Source organism: Mercenaria mercenaria, chromosome 2 (assembly GCF_021730395.1).
Source record: "Mercenaria mercenaria strain notata chromosome 2, MADL_Memer_1, whole genome shotgun sequence".
In the NCBI taxonomy this organism is placed as follows: domain Eukaryota; kingdom Metazoa; phylum Mollusca; class Bivalvia; order Venerida; family Veneridae; genus Mercenaria; species Mercenaria mercenaria.
The window spans coordinates 3,489,581-3,515,585 of NC_069362.1; the positions used below are offsets into that span (position 1 = coordinate 3,489,581).

The window sequence follows — 26,005 nt, forward strand, 5'->3', positions numbered from 1 at the left end:
TGTGATTCTCTTTGTCTCACTGTGGTTGTCTGTTGCCCCCTCTGGCTGTCGGTGGCTTCTGTTGCCCTCTCTGGCTGTCTGTGGCCCTATGTGGTGGCTTCTGTTGCCCCCTCTGGCTGTCTGTGGCCCTATGTGGTGGCTTCTGTTGCCCTCTCTGGCTGTCTGTGGCCCTATGTGGTGGCTTCTGTTGCCCCCTCTGGCTGTCTGTGGCCCTATGTGGCGGCTTCTGTTGCCCCCTCTGGCTGTCTGTGGCCCTATGTGGTGGCTTCTGTTGCACTCTCTGGCTGTCTGTGACCCTATGTGGTGGCTTCTGTTGCCCCCTCTGGCTGTCTGTGGCCCTATGTGGTGGCTTCTGTTGCCCCCTCTGGCTGTCTGTGGCCCTATGTGGTGGCTTCTGTTGCCCCCTCTGGCTGTCTGTGGCCCTATGTGGTGGCTTCTGTTGCCCTCTCGGGCTGTCTGTGGCCCTATGTGGTGGCTTCTTTTGCCCTCTCTGGCTGTCTGTGGCCCTATGTGGTGGCTTCTGTTGCCCCCTCTGGCTGTCTGTGGCCCTATGTGGCGGCTTCTGTTGCCCCCTCTGGCTGTCTGCGGCCCTATGTGGTGGCTTCTGTTGCTCCCTCTGGCTGTCTGTGGCCCTATGTGGTGGCTTCTGTTGCCCTCTCTGGCTGTCTGTGGCCCTATGTGGTGGCTTCTGTTGCCCCCACTGGCTGTCTGTGGCCCTATGTGGTGGCCTCTGTTGCTCTCTCTGATTGTCTGTCTGTGGCCCTATGTGGTGGCTTCTGTTGCCCCCACTGGCTGGCTGTGGCCCTATGTGGTGGCTTCTGTTGCTCTCTCTGGCTGTCTGTGGCCCTATGTGGTGGCTTCTGTTGCCCTCTCTGGCTGTCTGTGGCCCTATGTGGTGGCTTCTGTTGCCCCCTCTGGCTGTCTGTGGCCCTATGTGGCTGCTTCTGTTGCCCTCTCTGGCTGTCTGTGGCCCTATGTGGTGGCTTCTGTTGCCCCAACTGGCTGTCTGTGACCCTATGTGGTGGCTTCTGTTGCCCCCTCTGGCTGTCTGTGGCCCTATGTGGATGCTTCTGTTGCTCACTCTGGTTGTCTGTGGCCCTATGTGGTGGCTTCTGTTGCTCTCTCTGATTGTATGTGGCCCTATGTGGTGGCTTCTGTTGCTCTCTCTGGCTGTCTGTGGCCCTATGTGGTGGCTGTCTGTTGCTCTCTCTGATTGTCTGTGGCTTAGTATGAAAATATCCTCCAGTTATATGCCTTTCCAGGATAAAGTGTTATTTACATCTCTTGTTGCAGTAATTCGAGACATTGTTTTTTGTGACTGTTTGTTGCTCACTGTGATTCTCTTTGTCTCACTGTGGTTGTCTGTTGCCCCCTCTGGCTGTCTGTGGCCCTATGTGGTGGCTTCTGTTGCCCCCTCTGGCTGTCTGTGGCCCTATGTGGTGGCTTCTGTTGCCCCCACTGGCTGTCTGGCCCTATGTGGTGGCTTCTGTTGCTCTCTCTGATTGTCTGTCTGTGGCCCTATGTGGTGGCTTCTGTTGCCCCCACTGGCTGTCTGTGGCCCTATGTGGTGGCTTCTGTTGCCCCCTCTGGCTGTTTGTGGCCCTATGTGGTGGCTTCTGTTGCTCTCTCTGATTGTCTGTGGCCCTATGTGGTGGCTGTCTGTTGCTCTCTCTGGCTGTCTGTGGCCCTATGTGGTGGTTCTGTTGCTCTCTCTGGTTGTCTGTGGCCCTATGTGGTGGCATCTGTTCCTCTCTCTGATTTCTGTGGCCCTATGTGGTGGCTTCTGTTGCTCTCTCTGATTGAATGTGGCCCTATGTGGTGGCTTCTGTTGCTCTCTCTGATTGTCTGTGGCCCTATGTGGTGGCTGTCTGTTGCTCTCTCTCTGATTGTCTGTGGCCCTATGTGGTGGCTTCTGTTACTCTCTCTGATTGTCTGTGGCCCTATGTGGTGGCTTCTGTTGCTCTCTCTGATTGTCTGTGGCCCTATGTGGTGGCTTCTGTTCCTCTCTCTGATTGTCTGTGGCCCTATGTGGTGGCTTCTGTTGCTCTCTCTGATTGTCTGTGGCCCTATGTGGTGGCTGTCTGTTGCTATCTCTGATTGTCTGTGGCCCTATTTGGTGGCTTCTGTTGCCCCCTCTGATTGTCTGTGGCCCTATGTGGTGGCTTCTGTTGCTCTCTCTGATTGTCTGTGGCCCTATGTGGCAGCCGTCTGTTGCTCTCACTGATTGTTTGTTGCTCTCTTTGACTTTCTGTAGCTGTCTGTGACTCTGTATGGCTGTCTGGTGTTTTCTGTGGCTGTATGTGGTTCTTTATGGCTTTCTGTTATTACTCAGTGTAGCTTTCTGTGGTTGTCTGTGGCTGCCTGTGGTTGTGTGTGGCTGTTTATGGCTGTCTGTGGTTGTCTGTTCCTCTCTGTAATTTTATGTGGTTGTCTGTGGCTCTCTGTGACTGTCTGTTGCTCTCTGTAGCTTTCTGTGGTTGTCTGTGGCTCTCTTTAACTTTCTGTGGTTGTCTTTGGCTCTCTGTGACTGTCTGTTGCTCTCTGTAGCTTTCTGTGGTTTTCTGTTTTACTCTATGGCTTATGTGGCTGTCTGTATGTGGCTCTCTGTGACTGTCTGTTTGTGACTCCCTGTGTTTGCTTGGCTGTATGTTGCTCTCTTGGACTTTCTGTGGCTGCCTATGGCTATCTTGCTGTCTGTGACCCTCTGGCTCACTGTGAAACTCAGGCTTACTATGGCTGTCTGTGGCACTCTGCTGCTCTCTATATCTGTCTGTAGCTGTCTATGGCTATCTTTGACTCTGTGGCTCTCAGTGACTCACTGTGTTTCTGTGGCTATCTGTAACTCCATGATTCTGTGACTCTCAATGACTCACTATGTCTCAGTGTGTTCACTGGGACTCTTGTGTGTGTGGGTTTGTGTTTAGCATTTTTTCATACACATATAGCAGTAAGCACAATGCCCAGCCACATAGTGCTGCCTCACTGGAAAATCATGCCATAGACACGACATGATCCCCCATCCAGCCACATTATACTGACTCTAGGCTGTGCATTCCAAGAACCAAGAACTATTTCTCTTAATGCTGAGCACCAAGCGAAGAAGCTGCCAGTACCATTTTTAGCTCGACTATACGAAGTTTAAGGAGAGCTATCCTACTCGAGCCGGCGTCAGCATCTTTCCGCGTCCCCACCTTGGTTAAAGTTTTTTTACACTTCCGCTTTTTTCAACTTATCTCTGTAATTACTTGATGGATTTGATTCAAACTTGAAATAGTTATTCCTCATCACCACTCACATCATCTGGCATAAGGGCCATAACTCTGGCACCAATATTTCATGATTTATCTCCCCTTTCCACTTAGTTTTTAGCGTTAAAGTTTTGATGCACTTTCACTCTATCTCTGTTATTACTGAATGGATTTGATTCAAACTTAAAATAATTGTTCAACATCATCACCCACATCATATGACACAAGATGAATAACTCTGGCACAAATTTTTCATGAATTATTCCCCCTTTTTACTTAGAATTTCAGGTTAAAGGTTTAATGCACTTTCACTCTATCTCTGTTATTACTAGATGGATTTGATTCAAACTAAAATAGTTGTTCAGCATCATCACCGATGCCATATGACACAAGGTGCATAACTCTGGCACCAATTTTTCATGAATTATTCCCCCTTTTTACTTAGAATTTCAGGTTAAATTTTGATGCACTTCCACTCTATCACTGTTATTACTGAATGGATTTGATTCAGACTTAAAATAGTTGTTCAACATCATCTCCCACATCATTTGACACAAGGTGCATAACTCTGGCACCAATTTACATGAATTATTCCCCCTTTTTACTTAGAAGTTCAGGATAAAGTTTTGATGCACTTTCACTCTATCACTGTTATTACAGAATGGATTTGATTCAAACCTAAAGTAGTTGTTCAACATCACCACCCACACCATTTAACACAAGGTGCATAACTCTGGCACCAATATTTCATGATTTATCTCCCCTTCCCACTTAGTTTTTAAGGTTAAAGCTTTGATGCACTTTCACCCTATCTCTGTTATTACTGAATAGATTTGATTCAAACTTAAAATAATTGTTCAACATCATCACCCACATCATATGACACAAGATGAATAACTCTGGCACAAATTTTTCATGAACTATTCCCCCTTTTTACTTAGAATTTCAGGTTAAAGTTTTGATGCACTTTCGCTCTATCACTGTTATTACTGAATGGATTTGATTCAGACTTTAAATAGTTGTTCAACATCATCACCTACCTCATTTGACACAAGGTGCATAACTCTGGCACCAATTTTTCATGAATTATTCCCCCTTTTTACTTAGAATTTCAGGTTAAAGTTTTGATGCACTTTCACTCTATCACTGTTATTACAGAATGGATATGATTCAAACTTAAAATAGTTGTTCAACATCATCACCCACACCATTTAACACAAGGTGCATAACTCTGGCACCAATTTTTCATGAATTATGCCCCCTTTTACTTAGGATTAAAGGTTAGTTTTGATGCATTTTCACTATCTCTCGGTTATTATGAAATGCATTTGATTCAAACTTGAAGTAGTTGTTCCACATTATCACCCACATCATATGACACAAGATGCATAACTCTTGCACCAATATTTTATTAATTATGCCCCCTTTTTGCTTAGGCTATACTTATATAGTGTTTTGATACACTTTATCTGTACCTCTCTTATTACTTAATATTTTTGACACAGACTCAGGCTATTGTGCAATATCTTCATTCACCATTGGAGTTAATAAACACTCCAGTGACAGCTCCAGTTTCCTCAGATGTGCCCAGTTTCACTATCCAGCATCGAAATAGTCGAGCACGCTGTCTCCTGTGACAGCTCTTGTTCATTTCTTTGGTAAGATGTGGCTAGGGATGGAACCCATGACCTCCATCATTTAAAGTGAGAGCTCTACCACTAGATCACTTTCAAAGTGGTTTGGAAATACTGTACAGAGGCAGTAATTTAAAGAAGTCAGTTGAATGAAAAAAATAAGAACAGAAATGTTATCCACAGTAACAATTTCCATTGTGGATTAGTTTGTTTCAGCTTTATATTTTAGGCAGTGGTTTAAGCCATACATGATATATTTCTCAGAACTTTTTTATGATAAAATACTTTTTAATCATTTGTATTCTGTAGTAATCTAAAGATATGTCTATTGTGTTTTAAGTATTTTTGCTGCTGATAAATGGTTTCAGTACATTTTTGTATTTTGCTGTTAAATTTTCCTTACTGGTGCAATACTCCTTCATTTATTACAAAAGATATTGATTGAATTGAATTTTAGTTATGAAACTGGCAGATAATTTCTTCCATTTAGATCTGTTAAAAAAGTAAATAGGAAATTCATTAGCAAAACTCCCTTTGTTGAATTTGCCTAGTATTTTTTGTTTGTTTTTGCGGGTAAGTAAATTCGAATGAATATGAGAACTGGGCACTGGTCATTTTAAGTAGTTTAATGGACCAAATTTAATTATTGATAATTTTCAAAAGTTAAATATCTTAGTTCACCTGAATGCGTCCTCACAGACAGAGATCCAAGCATGTAGTTGACAAATTTTTTATATAGGAGAAAATTTCGAGAAAGATGAGTAGAAATATTTTCCTCTTGGTAAGTGTTGCTTTTTATTAGACCTAGCTGAGAATTCATAACTGTTAAGATTATTTTGAAATAAGTAAAACAAATATATTAATATTATTTTATGTATCTGTTCATTTTTTCTGTAATGGTATGCTATTTGTAATTTCAGTCTATTATTATAGCTGAATTAGTGACTGGCTTCCATTTTAATTTTAGCTTTATGCTTCCCGGAAAGGGGTGAGGGTATATAGTTGCCACCTTGTCTGTCTGTCTGTCCACCTGTCCCATCTGACCTTTTTAGTTGTGTCATTTTATTTCAATTTATACTTTGAAATCATAAATACTCATGGCAGACATATTTTCGTGGATATCAGATATTGTGGTTGGGCCAGCTCACAAGATTTAATCCCAGTGAACAAACGGTACCTTTCAAATTTGAAATCCATGATTTCTAGTCCTCATAAAATAGCCATTTTTGCCAAAACTGCAAAATTTTATGACCACAAAATAAAATGATTTCATAGGGGTTTGTTTTGTTTTATTTTCGAATATTAAAGCTGGAAATTAAATAAAACATGAGATATTGATAGAAATTAAGATACAACTAAAGCTATTATTCCCTGCATTAGTTGCTAGATTACAATGCCATTCAATGTCTTTTTAGATATTAATTTGTTTCTTGTTTGAGAATAATGGCATGTCTCTTCTTTCCAGTGCATGAACTTTGTGATAGGAGGTATAGCCACCATGTTGACTACCAGATCCAATTTCACTGATATTTGAACTTCTTAACAAATATAGTTGGCAAATAACCCTCAATTTTCAATTTAAATGCTTCTTTAAAATATTCAGAAATTTGCTAATTGTTATTAAAAATACACATATAATTGGCAAATTCTTAACGTTTTAAAGAAGCGTTTAATGTAGTTCTGCACATTTGATAAACCAGAAGTGTTGGCGTAACGTCATTTTTCCGGAAAACGTAGAATAAAGACCGGATTCGGCGTACGGAAATGAAAATCATTTTATGAATTAATCGCAACCTGCGAGTAAATTTATTACAATGGCACTGTTGCCATATTTCTAAAGTCAAAATATGATATTAAAACATATCACATGTTAAATAATTCAAAATAATGTCTTAAAATTAGCGCGAAATGCCCGGTTTACTTTAATCATCATCAAAGATCTCAAAAATTAGCACACGGACCTATACAATTTATTTCATCAAATTATAGGCCATGACTTTATTTACAACTGTGAGAAGTTTCATCAAAATCTACATAGTAGAAAATTTTCTATTCGCGAAAATGTTATGAAAATTATGATTTTCCCATAGACTCCCATTATGAAATATTTCGTGAGGTCCCTATTTTTCAAATCGGTCCAGCAAAAAATCAAGCACACGACCCTATCTTTTTTATTTGCTTAATTTTCTAGGTATATTCTGAAGTTTTGAAAAATCAGAGTTTAATCAAATTCTACATTGTAGAAATAATTTCGATCCAAACGTGCAGAACTTCCTTAAATAGAAAGTTGCAGGTTATTTAAATCGAAGTGAGTAGTTAACAAAATTAGCGTAGATTATATATCCAGCTGCAGAGTACCTGTATGCATCAGTTTAAAGGCGTTCGCAACAGTTTCTGTATATGAGATGGGCGAAAATATTTACCAAGAACAGATTTCTTAAACTTTGGATATTGAAGAACAATCATTAATAAAACAAAAATATGCAATCAGAGTCATAGGTCACCAGTATTGAAAAAGTAATTATCTGCCCTTGGAAACTCACTGTAGTGTAGCTGTTGATTATTTTGTGCATAAATTATGAGAGACTTACATGACCAAGTGGTTAAGGTCACTTGCCCTTACCTGTTGGTATGAGCCTTGCTTGGGTCAGCATATAAAGTAGCTATCCTGCAGTCTTTCGGAAGGTAGGTGGCTCTACCAAAGATCCCGCCCATTTCTAATGATAATACCAGGAAAAGCCCCTGGAGTTGTTCTTAATAACAAAAAATGGAAAGTAGATGTTTAACTTTGTGACTTAAAACTCATCATAACCAGTAAACAATGTATGAATTTCTGTTTATTTTGTATTTCAGCATTTTTTCCTTGTGGAATTATTCTGCGGGTGTAATGCAGGTATGTTGATAATATGTTTACTTCTTGTAAAGCTATTTATAAATATGACTTGGTACTTAAAAGTTAAAGTTCACTCAAAAGAGTATACCGTTCAGTGAATTATTATATATTTATGTAATGATTATTTTATTATTATTATTATTATCATTATAATACCAGATTTATATAGCACCCTTTTCATGATTAACACGTTCAAAGGCACTTAATACAGTTAAACACACCACGGTTGAATCATCTTAGTAAAACGAGCAATTGCAGAGGGACAGAGTGATAAGCCAACAAAGGGAATCCTTTTGATAAGATTGTCTAGTACTGCTGCTCTTTGCAAATAGACAGTCTGGTACTTTAACATGGTCAGTCTAATATTAGCACCAAAACACGCAAAGCCATTTTTTCCTGGGAAGAACCAGTACAGTCCTCTTAGTTAGGTGGGAGGCACTCGAGAGCATCTCAGACCTCTGGATTGACAATCAAGCGCGTTACCACTAGACCACCTTTAATGATGTCTCCATATAAAGCCCCAGTCAAAGGAGCAATGCAATCAGGTTGGTTAAGACAAGTGACTGCTCAGAGCAAGTCCATCTGTATAATGAAAAACTGAATAGCGAACAGTGCAGACCATGTGCAGGCTGATCTTTACTGGCCGTGAAGGCATAATCACTTGGTGCCAGCAGGCTTAAGGTTTATAACGGTGTCGCAGTTGGTAAAAATCTAAAAACATGTTTTCATTTTCAAAGCATGCATCAGAGATGCAGCAGCATTGATTAGATCAGAATGATATTGTTTTGGAAAAGTAATTTCTATTTCAGTATACCAAGGTTGTTACCCTGAGACTCCAGAATCTCGTCAGCTAGCTGCTAACCCTGGTAACTACTACACTAACAACACAGGCATCAACTTGTGTAATACTCAGTGTGCTTCACTTGCATATAGGTGTGTTTTGTCATTATTTCAATGTCAGTTAGTCAACACAAAAGCAGCTGTATTGTTGAATAATCATGGTTAAAACTAGAAAAATAACATACCACCAATTATGTTCTAACGGCTACCTTTCTGGAATTTGAACAATAAAAAAACTCTTTTAATTTTACTGGCATTTAACTTAATGCCCTTGATTTGTTGATATTTCAAAATTGTAAAAAATACTGTGTGTATGTTCAAAGAATAACTGTTTTGTTTTCAGTTATGCAGGATTAACATCTGGAGACTTGTGTTTCTGTGGTAACATGCTGACTGAAGCTCCAGTGTCTGAGGGACTATGTGATCTGCCTTGTACAGGTCAACCAACAGAAAACTGTGGGTCAGACAGTGCTTACATGAATGTTCATCAGTTATCAGTCTCACAGTTATCTGGCCTCTCCATACAAGATCCAGGTTTGTATGTGTATTAAGCTAAAGGAAATCAGCCTCACAGATTTTTGGCCTCTCCATACAAGATCCAGGTTTGTATGTGTATTAAGCTAAAGGAAATCAGCCTCACAGATTTTTGGCCTCTCCATACAAGATCCAGGTTTGTATGTGTATTAAGCTAATGGATATCAGCCTCACAGATTTCCAGCCTCTCCATACAAGATCCAGGTTTGTATGTGTATTAAGCTAATGGATATCAGCCTCACAGATTTTTGGCCTCTCCATACAAGATCCAGGTTTGTATGTGTATTAAGCTAAAGGAAATCAGCCTCACAGATTTTTGGCCTCCATACAAGATCCAGGTTTGTATGTGTATTAAGCTAATGGATATCAGCCTCACAGATTTTTTGGCCTCTCCATACAAGATCCAGGTTTGTAGGTATAAGGCTTTAGTCATGTGTATTAAGCTAAAGAAATCAGCCTCACAGATTTTGGCCTCCATACAAGATCCAGGTTTGTATGTGTATTAAGCTAATGGATATCAGCCTCACAGATTTTTGGCCTCTCCATACAAGATCCAGGTTTGTATGTGTATTAAGCTAAAGGAAATCAGCCTCACAGATTTTTGGCCTCCATACAAGATCCAGGTTTGTATGTGTATTAAGCTAATGGATATCAGCCTCACAGTATCGCTCTCATGGTTGGCCCTCCATTTCTCCATACAAGATCCAGGTTTGTATGTGTATTAAGCTAAAGGAAATCAGCCTCACAGATTTTTGGCCTCCATACAAGACTAGTTATCTAAGTCAGCATCCTGGCCTCCATACAAGATCCGTTTGTATGTGTATTAAGCTAAGATATTCAGGCCTCATACAGATTTTTGGCTTCACATACAAGATCCAGGTTTGTATGTGTATTAGCTAAGGATATATCAGCCTCACAGATTTTTGGCCTCTCCATACAAGAATATTAGTTTCACATTTACCTGGCCTCTGTACAAGATCCAGATTTGTATATTTACTAAGCTTGTGGATATCAGCTCCACAGTTATCTGGTCTCTAAAAGTATGCAAGGTCCAGGTTAGTATAACAGGTATTTACCTCACAAATATTTGGCCTATCCATATAATATCTAGGTTAAAATATATACTAAGCTAATTTTTATCAGCCTCACAGCTTTCTGGCCTGTTTATATAAGATCCAGATAGAATTTATTTGTACTAAGCCAACAGGTATCAACCTCGTAGTTTTCTGCGTTGTCCATACAAGGTAGAGGTTTAACTGGTTATACTAAGCTTTGAACATCAGAGTATTCTGTCTTGTACATACAAAATTGAGGTTAGTATATGTACTAAGGTAACAGAAATCAGCATCAAAGCTGTCTGGCCTGACCATACAAAATCCAGGTTAACTAAGTTACAGTAACTGGTTGTTTACTGCACAGGTTGAATGATGGACCAGTTCGTTTCAGAAATTTAGTAGGGTAAAGGTTAAGACCAAACAACAGCATGTCATAGCCATGAAATTAAATGAGTTCATACTAATTTATTTATATTGTAGGAATCGTAGAGACATACAACAGTACTACTTTCACCTTTAATGTAACTGGAGGGGAAGTGGTCACAATATCTGGCAGTTTAACAGACGACAGTGACAGTCAGTTTACCCTGCCCCCATCAGGCACAACTCTACAGCATAGTGTACAGAGAGCTGGTATATCTGTGATCAAGGCCCATGCTTCTGGCAGCTTGAATGTCACATACCAAGCTGGTGCTATTATACAAGTAAGTTGATAGTTATAGAGAGACTGTACCATACCATACCAAAATTTATGTGCATTACCAAATGAAAAAAACTTCATCAAAATGTACTTGGTAAAAATGTTTGCAAAAAGTCTTAAAAACTGTGATTTTTCCCATTGACTCCTTATTATAAAAATTTGCAAGAGTTCCAAGTTTTTCAAATTTGGTAGTCTATCACAATATCAAGCAAATGACCTTTCTTTTTTTTGTTGAATTACTGCATTTCCTTAGTATACTCCAAAGTTTGAAAAAATCCGCTTTTAATCAAATTCTACATTGTAGAAAGGTTTATAATCAGAATGTGCAGAACTACCTTAAAAGAGATCATACAGTATCTGTAATCAAGGTCCAGGTCTTTTACAGCCTAAATCTCTCTCTTTCTTTAGTTCATATTGCCTTTTAAAAGATTTAGCATCTTTCAGTTTTAACCAGTCAACTAAACGTTATGTGATTTTGGATTGCAAATTAAATGTTTCCCACATCAACATTAGACTGAGAGCAGGCTGATAAACATTGATATAAAACCAAAATTGGGTTTTACTCTTCAGTCCACTTAGTGCTCTGTGTACATACTATAAGGGCTAGAAAATCCAGCTAGCCTATAGAAGTTAAGTGGTTCCACATAGATGCAAGCCATTGCCAGATGAAATGGTATTGGGTCACTGTAGGTCTTGCTTCATTGTAAAGTGACCATTTTGTTGTGACCTAAATTCCAACAAAAAATAACACTGATTAGATTTCTAGAAAACATTATGATAATCATGGTCCTGTATTACAGGTACTGTAGATCGTGTAATATTCAAGATGGTTTTTGTTTTGTTAATACATGTATTTGCAAATAATGCTGCTTATATATTCAAAATTTCTGAATATAAATCTACATCACATCCTGAAACACCTAAATGTGTTTTGCAAATACTTAACAACTGGAAAAGGGCTGCTAACCAAATTTACTAAATAAAATCTACACAGAAATTATCTAGTCTACAGCAGCTAACTTCCAAGTTGCCAGAACATTCTCTAAACACTTAATGATATGTTATACTATATTTGATTTCCATTAAAAGGCTCAGACCCGTATCAAGAGCGTCACATTGGAATGTCCTTCAGTAGTGTTGAGTGGAGCGAGGTTTGACTGCTATGTTACAATAGCGCAGGGAACCAGTATCAATATCCAGGCTGACTTAGGGGATGGAACATTGTTACCACTCAGAACACCAGGTGATTGTTTTCTAGCCCTAGTTTGATCAAGATTCTGTTTACAATTAAATCTCTTCCTGATGGTGGCAATATAATGCTGTCTGCTTTGTATTTTGCATTTAGTCTTTTAATCTTAAAAATCTTCAGAGTAGCAGTTTTATCACCTAGCTATATACTTACAATTGATCTACAAAAAGATAAAAGTAATAACAGATCCTAGATGGAGGAATGGGTAAGACTTGCTGACTTCATGTTGTTTGTCCTTCATTACTGTGGCTTTGCAGCCTGGCTGGAGGTGGAGAATTCTGTGAGCATTCCATCCACCTGGCTTATGGAAGGTCATTGGTTCTAGCAACCTGCATGCTCATGCCTTCAACAATGTTCGGTTGGGCACCTTGGGTCTTCCTCCACCATCAAAAGCTGGAAAGGAACCACATGACATATAATTGTGTCGGTACAATCTTAAACCAGACCCCCCCCCCCACCCCCCAAAAAAAATAATATTTGTGCGTAATAGTACGAAAATAATAAACAGTTTTGGCTATAAAATAGAAATGGCACAATATACTGTGAAATACTGTGAAATCATTTAATTTCTTAAGTAGATTTTTTTTTGTGATTTTGCCAAAAAGTAGATTCATTGGGGACATGAATTCATGGATTTCAAATTTTAAAGATAAAATAAAATGGTTTCCAGGAGTGACACAAACCAGAAAGTCCACAAAAAATAAGTCTCCCCCATGAATAAGAAAGAGTTCACAGTGTTGTCAGAAATCGGAAAGTTCTTTCTATCCAAGAAACAGAATATTTTGAACTTGTATTTTATGAAATACATTATTTAAAATCCTAAGATGTAGTTATTACCCGAAACAATGCTATGTCTGAGTACAGGCAGCTAAACACTTTATTGAAAATTTTGAGCTCTGTTTTCTCACTTACCTTTATATGTTACTAGATTTAGTAAAAATCTGTGAATTTCCTTGAAATTGGCACAATTTGGAAAATTTGAATAAAAGGAGTTCTATGTATAGACTTCTGATATATTGTAATTTCCCTTCAGAAACTAAACTTGTTTTAAAATTTACACTGAGCAAACAGAAATTGTATTGTCATGCATGTGTACAGTTAAGAATTTGGTATTCACGCCTATCTACAATAATGCACATGTAGATTAAACCATTTTAGTGAAAAGAATATCCTATTACATGTATATTATCTTTTTTGTTTTGACAGATTGTCAGAGTTACACTGCTGGACAGTCCTCTGGTTTTGTGTCGGGAGAAATTCACCCAGGAACTTCCTTATTGTACCTGGTGTCTAGGGCCGAGTTCAGACAGAACGGAACCGTAGTTGGTTTCTCCTATACTGCAGACGTTGCTGGAACAATCACTGTACAGGTATATATTACATGTTTGTTTATTCAAAAGAGATGTTGAATCACATTTCTGTATGATTTTGTTGCATATGATGTATCATAATTCAGACCCTTAGAATCTAAACAGAATTAATAAGTATGGAGTAATAATACACTACTAAAAATCTATTGCTGGTGTTTAAAAGCATGTGCATTATCATGTTGAAAGACCTTTATTTATAAACTGAGTATAATTTACTATACTGTTAGTAGGGAGTTTCCACCTGTAAATATCTCATATTAAATACTCCCAGGCCTCTAAAGTTCTGACAATTGCATATGACACTGAATTACTGATGTTGCACACAAAAAAATCTTGATCAAGAATTTTGGAGATTCGTTTGATTTATGTTACAGGTATACAGGCCATTTTGCTCCAATCTTGGGGAGGTATTTTGTCAGAAGTCGTATTCATGCATCTCAACAAATGATACGTGCTATCATCAGCCAATCGGAGAGCACTGGAAACATCGCTGTGGAGCAGGTGCTATATATAGCATAGCAAAGAGGCACTGTGTGGATCGTGCTACCGGACACTTGACTGAAAACTCCACAAATAAAGCATATTTTGGAAGCTTTGATTTAGTAGCAGAAATATCAGTGGTAATCAGTGTGGCAGGACATACATTTTACCAGGTAAACCCACTGACAGTAATAGACATAAATTTCTTGCCTACTTAGTATGAAAGACAATGTTATCTGGGTAGGAGGATGTTTTTTGTATAAAGAGGTCATATTATGAGGTCATAGTGTATGAGTAAATTTTGATTTACGGTTTCTTTGAATTTGTTGCAAATATATTAACAATAGGCAAGAAGAATAATCTTAAATGTCTGCCTGTGTAAGGTAAGGTTTTTTTCAACCCTTGGGGACAGCACTTAATTTTCATTCCACACTATCCATTGGGCCCTGTCTTACATAGGGAGTGTTATAAGATCCTTATACTCTGTCTTTTCAGATCAGGTGATGGCTTTCAAAACAGTAATACACTTTTAAAAGCCTGAATTTATATTTGCTAGTTTCGGAACATGATGGTCAAATGCCTATCTTTGTTGTTGCAGGTTCAACACAGTCATTTACTTTAAATACAGTTACAAGCTCTAGACACAAGCTGTAGACAAAGATTTGCTTTCCATACAGTCTGACTTTTTTGTTGCAGGATCCAGACAGTGATTTACCTAGATTACAGTTACAAACTGCAGACAACGATATGTCCTTTTTATAGCCTCAGATTTTGTTGTTGCAGGTTCCAGACAGTGATTTACTGAGCGTACAAGCAGGAGATTTCCTTGCTGTAAAAGAAGACTCGGCTAGACTCCAGATAATAAATACAACAGCCTCAGCTTACGAGTATTATTTTGATGTACAGGCTGATTCTACTTGGTCCGAAAGAGCAAGCAATGGATATACGTTAATGTTTGCTAGCAGTGACCCCATGCTAGCAGCTGCTCATGCCATACGTGCGCACGTTGTGAGGCCAGTGAGACTGAAGTTTAGACATACTTATGTAGAGCAGGGTTTTATTACAAGAAACATATCTGTTTCTGCGTCAAATAACATTTCCTCCATAACTACCATTGATAGTGTCGATGTACAGGTGCTCATAGAAAACGTTATGATATTGTGCAATTATACTGCAGGTAAAAACTTTGCATATTATGTCATTCATGTGTTCACAACCTTGGGTAAATACAAAATACAGTAAAACATTTATTGCTCAAGGTTGAGAGGGGACTAAAAACCATTACGTTATCCAGGGATTCGAGTGATCCAAACATAGAAAAATGGTGGCAGATCATGTTAACCTTTAGCCTGCTAAATTTCTAAAATGGACTGGTCCATCATTCAGTTTGAGCAGTACCATTTATCATTCGAAGGAGTGTTCACTCAAAATTTACTTACTGAATAGTGAACATCTGTGCAGTCTGATCATGGTCTGCACTGGTTGCAAAGGCAGAATCACTTGCCGTCAGCAGGCTAATAGTTAATTGCTCCAGTGAGCCCAAGAGCTCAAGCTGTTGATGTTTGATTGAGTGGTTTAGCATATCTAGTACATGTATGGGCGTCACATTGTTTGTGAAAGAAATAAAGTTTTATTCTCATTATGTTGATTGGGACATTATTTTAAAGTCAAAATTGTTCAAGTGTACTCCCTTTAATTACTTTTTATGTCAACTTTCATATTAAGTAGAAGGAAACACAGTAAACTCAGCTAGTGAAAAACTAAAAATAAATTTGAACCACACCATGAGAAAACCAACATAGTGCATTTGCGACCAGCAGTCTGGTCAGGATCCATGCTGTTCGTATTCAAAGCCTATTGTAATTTGAGAAACCATTAATGAACAGCATGGATCCTGACCAGACTGCGCTGGTCGCAAATGCTTTATGTTGGTTTTCTCATTGTGTGTTTCAAATGTGTTTGTTCTACAGAGGCTTCTTCTCCACAGAGGTTAATTCACTACGAATTTTATTAAGTGGGAGAGAAAAGCTCTGCCTCTGTGGAGAGGAGTTTACTCTTTGAAGAAATGATTAACAGAAGTTCTACTGTAGTTATGTTTTCCTATGTTTAAAAGAAAACTCACTAATTCTATAATTCAGTTGGAAAGTATTTTCCAAATTTCAAGCAAGAAAAAAAGTTAATCAGGAAAAAATGATTTATTTTGGAATATTTTTTTAGCGGTTACTAACTCATCTGTGTTACTGATGGTACCACCCCACCCTGGCTCAAATGTTGTGTATTACTGGGATTTTGATGATGGTAACACAAGTATTGGTACAAATAGGAGCATTGAACATACATGGATGACAGCTGGTGTCTACAACATCTCTGTATTAGCTGTGAACAACTGCAGCTCCAGCGCAGCATCTGTAAGTAGTTTTCATAATATCAGAGTTTCTTCAAAATCTACTCTGTAGCTACTATACCATATGAGATTTGTTAATTAAAGGTGTTGAAGGTAGTAAGACATGAGAATCACAAAAGCAGGGATAACTGCAGTTGAAAACTTGTTTGGCTGGAAACAGAAAGTCCTTGAGATTTCAAATACCAGCTTTTCATGCTAGATACAAATAATTGTTGGAGATTTGCCATATGAACTTAACTTGTGACTTTAGACCGCACAAATCAACATTATAATATGTCATTTAATTCAATTATTCACTATGTCAACTTTACATAATGTTTGAGTTGGTATACTTGAAACGGATTTTTGTTTGCTAAGAAAATATTTGAAATGAAGTGAACTAAACAAACTTTGGACTAGAATAAAAAAATTGTATATTTCATACAATTTCTGAAAATTTTAGGAGTCCAAGAATTAAACAAACTATGTAACAATTCCCCTTAGGTAGCACTTAATGGAAATATTCAGCAGTTTCCTAGCCCGGATCATATGATAGAATAAATATTTTAAAGGAGTTTTTTTAAGTTTAATCAGAGTGTGTTGAACACAATCTAAATACAGTACAATCGCGATCCTACGAAAAGCCAAGGGACCGGCCGTTTTTTTCGTAATATCGCATTTTCGTTCGAGCGTAGCATAGGAAATATACAGCACCTTAATATCTACACGTCGTAACCCGTGATATTTAAACGTGATTTTCGTATATGAATACAGTCATGTATACCAATTTTATATGTACATCTAGGTTTTCTACAAATCTTATTCGAATCTGAACTCAGATGGTATCTGGAATGTAAACGACAATAAACAGACGATCAGGACTTAAATATTTTTTTTATTTTCTTTATGCAGTTATTGTTTGAGACTTATAGATATCGAAGCAAGTGTGACTGGTATGCCATCCGATCTGGTAGTTATAGGAGAAAAAATTAACCACTAAATTTTGTCATAGTGTACAGCGTATGAGTTTCGAATTTAATTACTAAGTTTTCACACTTTAATTACTGTTTACGCCCAGCTAAATGATAGTAACACTTTCCACTCTAAAGCGTTTTCACGCCGTTATGGAAGGTGTGAAAATTTAGACGATACAGGTATTCGTAAAATCGCCACTTAAACAAGTTGAAAACATGCTTTAAGGACATAACAATATATTCGTAGGAGCGCATTTTTCGTAAAATTGCATTTTCGTAAAACCACGAATTTGTAACATAGAAATAAGAAGGAAAGCAGCCGGGACCACAAAACCTTTTCGTAGTATACCGGTATTTCGTTAAATTGCGATTTGTAGCATCGCGAATGCACTGTATGAGCCGTGCCATGAGAAAACCAACATAATGGCTTTGTGACCAACATGGATCCAGACCAGCCTGCGCATCCGTGCAGTCTGGTCAGGATCCATGCTGTTCGCTAACAATTTCTCTAATTGCAATAGACTTTGAAAGTGAACAGCATGGATCCTGACCAGACTGCGCGGATGCGCAGGCTGGTCTGGATCCATGCTGATCACGAAGCCAGTATGTTGGTTTTCTCATGGCGCGGCTCATATGTAATTTACTAATTCACAAGATATAGGATTATTCACTCTTAGCTCAAGCAAATGAAATTGTTCATATAGTCAAGCTTTGACTGCTAGCATTTCATCGGTGTCAGCATCCGCAGTTTTACATTTAAGCAGGTTTTTCAAAAGCTATTGAACTAAATGCTCTTAAACACTTTACAGTCATGTCCTTTGTAGGTGGCCTGGTGGTCTAGTGGTTACACACTTGACTGTTAATCCAGATGTCCAGGGTTTGAATCCTGGTCAAGGCACTGAAATTTTCTGAGATGCTCTTGAGTGCTATACACCGGGCATGTTAAAGAACCACACTGTCTGTTTGCAAAGAGCTAGGCTAAGTTAGCCGGACATGCCTGTATCTAAAGGGATTTCTTTCTCTCTGATCTGGGGGCTTCGTCTCACTCTGCCCCACTGGTCAGATCGCTCTGTGTCCGTACTAGTAGAGGACGAATTTGGTGCACTGAGTGGCTGCCTTTGTGCTATGTAAAGCACCTTTGAACATGTTTATCATGAAAGGGGCGCTATATAAATCTGGTATAATAGTAATATCATAAGGTGACCAGCCACACAGGGCAAGTTGCATAGCTTTAGCTTTTATTTTGTCAAAATTATGCCTTTTTAAAGTTTTTTTTACTTATACATTTTGGATAAAATTTTGCATGTAAGCGCAGGTTTCTCAGAAACTGCTAGAGCAAATGTTTTCAAACTCCATGCCAGCCGTTAGCATCTTGAGATGACTTCAAGTTATATAGTGGCCAGCCAGTAACTTTGTTTTGCATTGTCAGATATTAACCCTTAGCCTGCTAAATTTCTAAAATGGACTGGTCTTTCATTCAATTTGGGCAATACCATTTATCATTTGAAGGGGTGTTCACTGAAAATTTACTGACTGAATAGCGAACAGTGCAGACCATGATCAGACTGCATGGATGTGCAGGCTGATCTTGGTCTGCACTGGTCGCAAAGGCAGAATCACTTGCCGCCAGCAGGCTAAGGGTTAAAATAAATTGGCACAAATAACCACTAAAACAAGATGACATGTCACATTGAAGAGCCATACTCCTGCCTTAAAGGTCATGGTCAAACTAAGAGGTCAAGATTTAAAGGTCAATTTTCTTGTTTACTTTGTAACATTTTATGCAGTTATGGATATCCAGATATGTTGGCACAGAATTCTCCATAACAAGATGTTCAAGACTTATACCACTACCTTAAAGGTCAAGGTCACACTTAAGACATCAAAGATTAAAGGCAATTTTTCTTGTCTGCTCTGTAGCTTTGTATACATGCATGGATATTCAAGTAACTGAGCACAAACCTCACAAGCCTTAACAAGTATCCAATTCAAGACCTATAACGGTACCTTAAAGGTAAAGAGCATACTTAGAAGTAAAAAAATTACTCCATGTTTCATGTCCGATCTATAACTTTTGTATGAATAAATGGATATTAAAGTAACTAAGCACAAACATGCATCATAAGTAGACAATATGTTGAAGGCATGACTTACTTGTAGATACCGACCTTAAAGGTCAAGTTCATCATTATAAGTTGAAGAATTTAGGTCTGTAATTTTTGCATGAATGAATGATTATGATATTGACACAAACATTCACCATTACCAGACGATATTTTTAGTGTAAGACCCAGACCGCTTGCTGAAAAGTCAAGGTCACACTTTTGTGTCAAAAAATGAATACAAATAAGGTGGTTATGCCTTTAGAGCATCAGTAAGTTGATTTCTAACATCATTGGCCATGTTTAAAGCATAAAAAATGCAGTTTTGCAACTTTTTGTTAAAAAGTTGAAAAAGTATTCTCCAAGGCCATAAATTTAGGGTAGGTCAGGATACCGGAAACAATTTTTTTTTACACCTAACAGGACAATGTAATATTAAATCATTTAAAGGTAAAATAAATACCTACAGTCATATTTGAAGTTCTTTTCAAGTACATTTGTATACAGTACAAGTTCTACTGTTAAAGCACCATTACTCAAAGGACTCACACTTCTAATAGTAATAATATAATCTATGTCCTAACATCACATCTCCCGCAGCCTGGTCTTGTTGTGCCCGGTTAACAAACATTGCTGTAGACCTTTCCACGCATTCTACGTATAGTTCCCTTTCTTTCCTGGCTTGGAGTACATGATTGTGGTACTTCTGTGTTGCAAGTATTTTTGTCATTTTTGCTCATGGCAAGCTTGATATCCTGCTTACAGTCCTCGCATACTTTGCACACATCTTCCTTTGGAGAGGCTATTTTTATATGTGGCAAACAATTTTTCCATACGTCTTTAAATGTTGTTAAACCAACATACCTCTTTTCAGCTTCCATACAACGTTTTACATACTCACTGTGTACGGACTGCTTTGTGTCCGAGGATGGTAAGTAAATTGGGGCCTCGTCCTCTCGCCCTCTTGGTGCCGCAGGCTGAGGGAGTCCCTCTTCGTTTGCGTAGCTCAGTATATATTGCACTGCGTCCTTAATTACTTCAGGAGGAAATGCGTTGGGGGCACGTCTACCGCTGTGGCCGTGAACATGTGGCTGAGCACCATGTTCTTCAATGGGATGTTTAATGTTTCTCAGTTGTCTGTCTTTAATATCAAACACCACTAGAAATGTTTCATGGCACACTGTTACACCCTCAAACACATATTCATATCGTGAACGTTTACGACTTCCCTTACATCTAGCATCAGAGATTATCCTCTTGAGAGTGCCCATAATTAGCATTTCCTTTTCACTTTTTGTCATTTCCCTTACATTAAGAATGCTTGATTCAATCTGGGAAAAAGTAAAATTACTGAAGCAGTTTTCTGTACATTTGCATCCACTTTCATAAATTGTTTTCACATTGTTAATATCACACTGTGGATCTTCACTATTTACATTAGTGTCTTCATTAACTTGAGTTTCTGATTCATTACCGTATTCCTCTGCAAGGTGGGTAGCTGTGTAATATCTTTGAAGACGGGATTCAATGCTAACATCTTGCACCTCATCAATATCAGTATCAGTATCATAAGTTGCTGCAGAACGGCCAATGTTAGTTTGGTCTGTCAATCCAAAGCATGACAGAAGATCATTTAGCTCCTGTGCAAATGAAAAATAAAACATTTCGTAATTGAGGCATGCCATTGAAATATATTTAATGAAAAAAATACTAAACAGGAAAGAAAAAAATAAGTTGAAAAAAAAGTTGACTAGATGAGGTTTCGAAGTCGAAAATTTCGTCCTTGTAGTCAAACACGCTAACCACTCGCCCACTGCGACGATAAGTAATTAAGCGATGATAAATTAGGTTGATTTAATTTTTCGAAATCCGTACCATCCAAGGTCATTGCAACATAAATAAACAGGATGATTTTTTTTTATTGAATATTTGCTAAAGCATCTAATTGGCAACATATTCATGTTTGCTTCCGCATTGCTTTCAATCTAAATATGTTCCTATGCATAGAACCTTCGTAATACAGCAGATCTATGCATGAGCATTTGCAAACAAAAATCAGTATTCATATCTGCCTTGTAGAGATGTGTTAAACACTTATCTTATATTCCAGAATGACATAAGTTAATAAGCAATCTAACAACATTATTTATACAATCTAAGCATTTTGACCGGTCCTGACCTTCGACTTTGCTTGAATATTGTATGATTATAGATGTAGATCTCTTGATATTTTGAAAAGTTATGTGGGTAAATCAATTTGAAAATACTTTCTCTGTCATCATTACAAATAATTCTATAAAATATTACCTCGAACGTATCCATTTCTTGAAATTTTCTTCTGTTTACAAACTGTCATGTGAAAATACGGGCGCCGCCATTTTGTTACGTCATTTCTAACATTTGACGTCATATTACTCGGAACAATTAATTTAACGATAACGGCTGTTTATGCTTGACGCGGCTCGTATATTATCTATGTCCTAACATCACATAGTGGGGACATCTGTGTCCTATGGATGCATTTCTAGTTTATCAGAATTGTGCAACTTGTGTATCTGCTCTGTGGCATTTTTGCAGGTGTCTTAAAAACTACTTAACTGAATGCTTTGAACTTTATACATAGCTCTGATATCATTATATGACATTGCAGGGCAGGTAACATCACTCTAGCTTTTATTTTGTCAAGATCATGTCCCTTTTTAACCTAATATGTATTTTAGTTAAAATGCTTTGAAACTCCACACTGGCCTTTGGCATCATGAGTTAATTCCACAAAACAAGTTTCATAACTCTGGCTTACATTTGCTCAACATTTTACCTTTCTTTTAAATAGAAACTTTGTGAATACTTCCTGAAAGTTTGCCTGTAGGCATGAAACTACTGGACCAAATGTTTTTAAACCACACATTCAAACATTTTTTGCACTATAAGAGGATTCCACATGGTAGGTTTTGTAACTATTGCTTACAGTTTGGTTAAGTTATGCTCTTTTTCAAACTAAGAAATTCTGATGAAGGTATTGCCTGTTAGCAGGTTTCTAAGGAACAATTTTACTGATTTTAGTTAAAAAGGGCCAGACTTTAAGCAAGTTATGACTTAAGTATGCTTGAGCACTGTATTTTATTACTTTATGTGCCCCTCAATTACTTTTTTCTGAGGGAGGAGGGAGCAGGTGGGCACATACATTTAACCTTGTTCTTATGTTTTATGTCGAAACTTGTGTGGTGTATATCTCGAAAAGTTTCAACCTAGAGTCATAAAACATAATAGGATTGTTTTTCAGCATGTGAAGTCGTGCACCTTTGATTTTGTTGCCAGACCAGAGTTACAGCCCTTGACTTGGACAAGAATATGCAGAAAAGGGCCTGAAAGTTTGTTTTGCATGTGTATATGTAAAAGAGTATTTGACCTAGAGTCAGGAAACAATATGAAAATATTATTCAGCATTTGAAATTGTGCACCTGGGGTTTTGCTTTGGATTTCACTGTCAGGTTAGAACTGTGATAAAAATGTTCAGAAATGGCTTAAACTGTTCCATACATTTAAAAAGAAATTGACCTATAGTCAGGAAACCATATAGGAATATTATTCTGCTTGTAGATTTGTGCACCTTTGCATTTATTTCTGATTTAACTGGGTGAAGCTAGAGTTATGGTCTTTGACTTAGTCAGAAATATGCATTAAAGGCCTCACAGTGTTATTCAGCATGTGAAGTTGTGAACCTGGGGTTTTATTTGAGATTTATTCCCTCCTTTCCCTCCCACTCCTCTAAAAAACAGATGTATACTCTTAGTTTCTTTTATTTTGTGTTTCTTGGTGATGTTTTGTAGTATCCTTGTTACCCTCATCTGAATACTGACACCCCAAAGCGAAGGTAAAAAGGTACTATGAAAATTTATTTTTTGTAACATTATCAGCATGTTACATATAACCATATAAAGACAGAAACAGGGGTATCAATGTCCTGTGGACACCATCTTGGTAGCCTAGTGGTAGAGCGTCCGCTTCTAGTGTGGGAGGTTGTGGGTTTGATCCCCGGCCGTGTCATACCAAAGACATAAAAAATGGTACTAGCAGCTTCCGCATTAAGAGGGTAGTGCTAGGACTGGTCAGCCCCGGTGTCAGTATAATGTGACTGGGTGGGGTATCATGTCATGTGTCTACGGCGTGATATTCCAGTGAGGCAGCACTATAAAGTTGGGCATTGTGCTCACTGCTACAAGTAGACACTGTCGTTTATATGACTGAAAAATTGTTAGAAAAGACATTAAACCCGAAACACACACACACACACACACACACACACACACACACACATTTAACAGCATTCCATTCAGTTAACATTATCATCATGTTACATATAACCATATAAAGACAGGAACAGGGGCATCAATGTCCTGTATACACACATTTAACACTATCCAGTTCAGTTCTATTTTACAATGTATATATATTTATATTGGGAAAATTCATGCACTGCCACATTTATTACAGTCAGTTTGAATATATAGTGGGCCAGTGACTTAAAAACTTAAGACTGCACTTTATTGAGTATTTTAAGGTTTGGTTTTAGCTATTGTTTTATTTTTTTGCCAGCTGATACTGATAGTTCAAGATGAGATCAAGAACCTAAGTGCAACAACTGATGGAACTGCTGTTGAGAAATACACTCCTTTCTTAATCATGTGGAATATAACAGAAGGTATATCTCCTCACATAGTTGTTACATCTAGTATAAACATCCAAGCATTAAACAATGGAAGCATGTTAGTTTAAAACGTTATTTTTGATCCACTTTCTCTACAGTATGTCTGTTATGTATTGTGCAGAGTTAGCCTTAACAGTGTTCCTTAGATTGTGAACCAGTAGTTAAGATTATCAGTGCTACTGGATTGTGAACCAGTAGCTAACCTTATCAGTTTTCCTTAGATTGTGAACCAGCAGTTAAGATTATCAGAGCTACTGGATTGTGAACTAGTAGATAACCTTATCAGTGTTCCTTAGATTGTGAAACAGTAGTTAAGATTATCAGTGCTACTGGATTGTGAACAAGTAGCTAACCTCATCAGTGTAATTGGATTGTGAACAAGTTGATAACAATTTCAGTGTTACTGGATTGTGAACCAGTAGATAACCTTATCAATGTTCCTTAGATTGTGAAACAGTAGTTAAGATTATCAGTGCTTAGTCTACTGGATTGTGAACAATTTGATAACATTTTCAGTGTTACTGGATTGTGAACCAGTAGATAACCTTATCAGTGTTCCTTAGGTTGTGAAACAGTAGTTAAGATTATCAGTGCTACTGGATTGTGAACAAGTAGCTAACCTCATCAGTGTAATTGGATTGTGAACATGTTGATAACATTTTCAGTGTTCCTGAATTAATTGTGAACTAGTAGTTAACCTTATACCATTTCCAGATTGTGAACCAGTAATTAGTTTTATCAGTGTTCCAGGATTGTGAACCAGTAGTTAACCTTACAGTGTTTCCAAATTGTGAACAAGTAGTTTATCTTGTCAGTGTTCCTGAATTGTGAACTAGTAGTTTTCCTTGTCAGTGTTCCTGAACTGTGAACAAGTAGTTTACTTTGTCAGTGTTCCTGAACTGTTAACTAGTAGTTTACCTTGTCAGTGTTTCTGAATTGTGAAGAAGTTGTTTTCCTTGTCAGTGTTCCTGAACTGTGAACAAGTAGTTTACCTTGTCAGTGTTCCTGAACTGTTAACTAGTAGTTTACCTTGTCAATGTTTCTGAATTGTGAAGTAGTAGTTTTGCTTGCCAGTGTTCCTGAATTGTTGACTAACAGATTTTTTTGTCAGTGTTCTTGAATTGTGAACTTAGTAGTTTTCTTTGTCAGTGTTCCAGAATTGTTAACTAGTAGATTTCTTTGTCAGTGTTCCTGAATTGTGAACTAGTAATTTTGCTTGCCAGTGTTCCTGAATTGTTAAGTAGTAGACTTCTTTGTCAGTGTTCCTGAATTGCGAACTAGTAGATTTCTTTGTCAGTGTTCCTGAATTGTGAACAAGTAGTTTTGCTTGCCAGTGTTCCTGAATTGTTAACTAGTAGATTTCGTTGTCAGTGTTCCTGAATTGTGAACTAGTAGTTAGCCTTATCAGTGTTCCAGGATTGTGAACTAGTAGATTTCTGTGTCAGTGTTCCTGAATTGTTAGCTAGTAGTTTACCATGCCAGTGCCTCTGAATTGTAAACTAATAGTTTACCTTGCCAGTGTTCCTGAATTGTGAACTATAGTAGTTAGCCTTATCAGTGTTCCAGGATTGTGAACCAGCAAGGTGGAGCTGTTTAGGATGACAATACTTTTTTATGATTTTGTTTCAGGAACTGATGTAAATTTCATAGCTGACATGGGGGATGGTACCATCTACAACTTTGCAGTGATGAATGGTACAACAAACTGTACAGGTGGAAATGGAACATCTGGCTGTGGTGTAATGACTTATGCTTCTGTTAGTGGTGAGTTAAAATTTACATTTGAACAGGCTTAAGGAAAACAAATTAACACTGTAACTTAAATATGTTTGCTC

The 26,005-nt window shown here is 37.9% G+C and overlaps 2 protein-coding genes across 2 annotated transcripts in view; one reads left to right on the forward strand and one right to left on the reverse strand.

Moving 5' to 3' along the window:
* Window positions 1-16: 16 nt before the first annotated feature.
* LOC123561918 (proline-rich protein HaeIII subfamily 1-like) lies at window positions 17-1,742 on the reverse strand. Its single transcript, XM_053537691.1, has 2 exons — window positions 1,546-1,742; window positions 17-1,223 (listed from the first exon to the last, which is right to left on the reverse strand). The coding sequence occupies exons 1-2, from the start codon at window positions 1,740-1,742 to the stop codon at window positions 17-19; spliced, it is 1,404 nt and encodes a 467-aa protein (XP_053393666.1).
* Window positions 1,743-5,639: 3,897 nt separating this feature from the next.
* Window positions 5,640-26,005, forward strand: part of LOC123561917 (uncharacterized) — a 133,346-nt gene continuing 112,980 nt past the window's right edge. The window contains exons 1-12 of the mRNA XM_053537693.1: window positions 5,640-5,663; window positions 7,736-7,775; window positions 8,585-8,708; window positions 8,959-9,149; window positions 10,685-10,908; window positions 11,994-12,147; window positions 13,360-13,523; window positions 13,898-14,176; window positions 14,787-15,180; window positions 16,221-16,411; window positions 24,059-24,164; window positions 25,800-25,934. Of these exons, the coding sequence (XP_053393668.1) occupies window positions 5,640-5,663; window positions 7,736-7,775; window positions 8,585-8,708; window positions 8,959-9,149; window positions 10,685-10,908; window positions 11,994-12,147; window positions 13,360-13,523; window positions 13,898-14,176; window positions 14,787-15,180; window positions 16,221-16,411; window positions 24,059-24,164; window positions 25,800-25,934 (2,026 nt within the window). The remainder of the gene's footprint in view (window positions 5,664-7,735; window positions 7,776-8,584; window positions 8,709-8,958; window positions 9,150-10,684; window positions 10,909-11,993; window positions 12,148-13,359; window positions 13,524-13,897; window positions 14,177-14,786; window positions 15,181-16,220; window positions 16,412-24,058; window positions 24,165-25,799; window positions 25,935-26,005) is intronic.

Bases quoted from the DNA above. Each gene is read 5' to 3' on its own strand.
- LOC123561918 (XM_053537691.1), bottom strand. From the start codon at position 1,742: ATGCCACCACATAGGGCCACAGACAACCAGAGAGAGCAACAGAACCAC. The intron at 1,224-1,545 runs GTGGGGGCAACA...TTTCATACTAAG, and splicing joins CATAGGGCCACAGACAGCCA to CCACAGACAATCAGAGAGAG.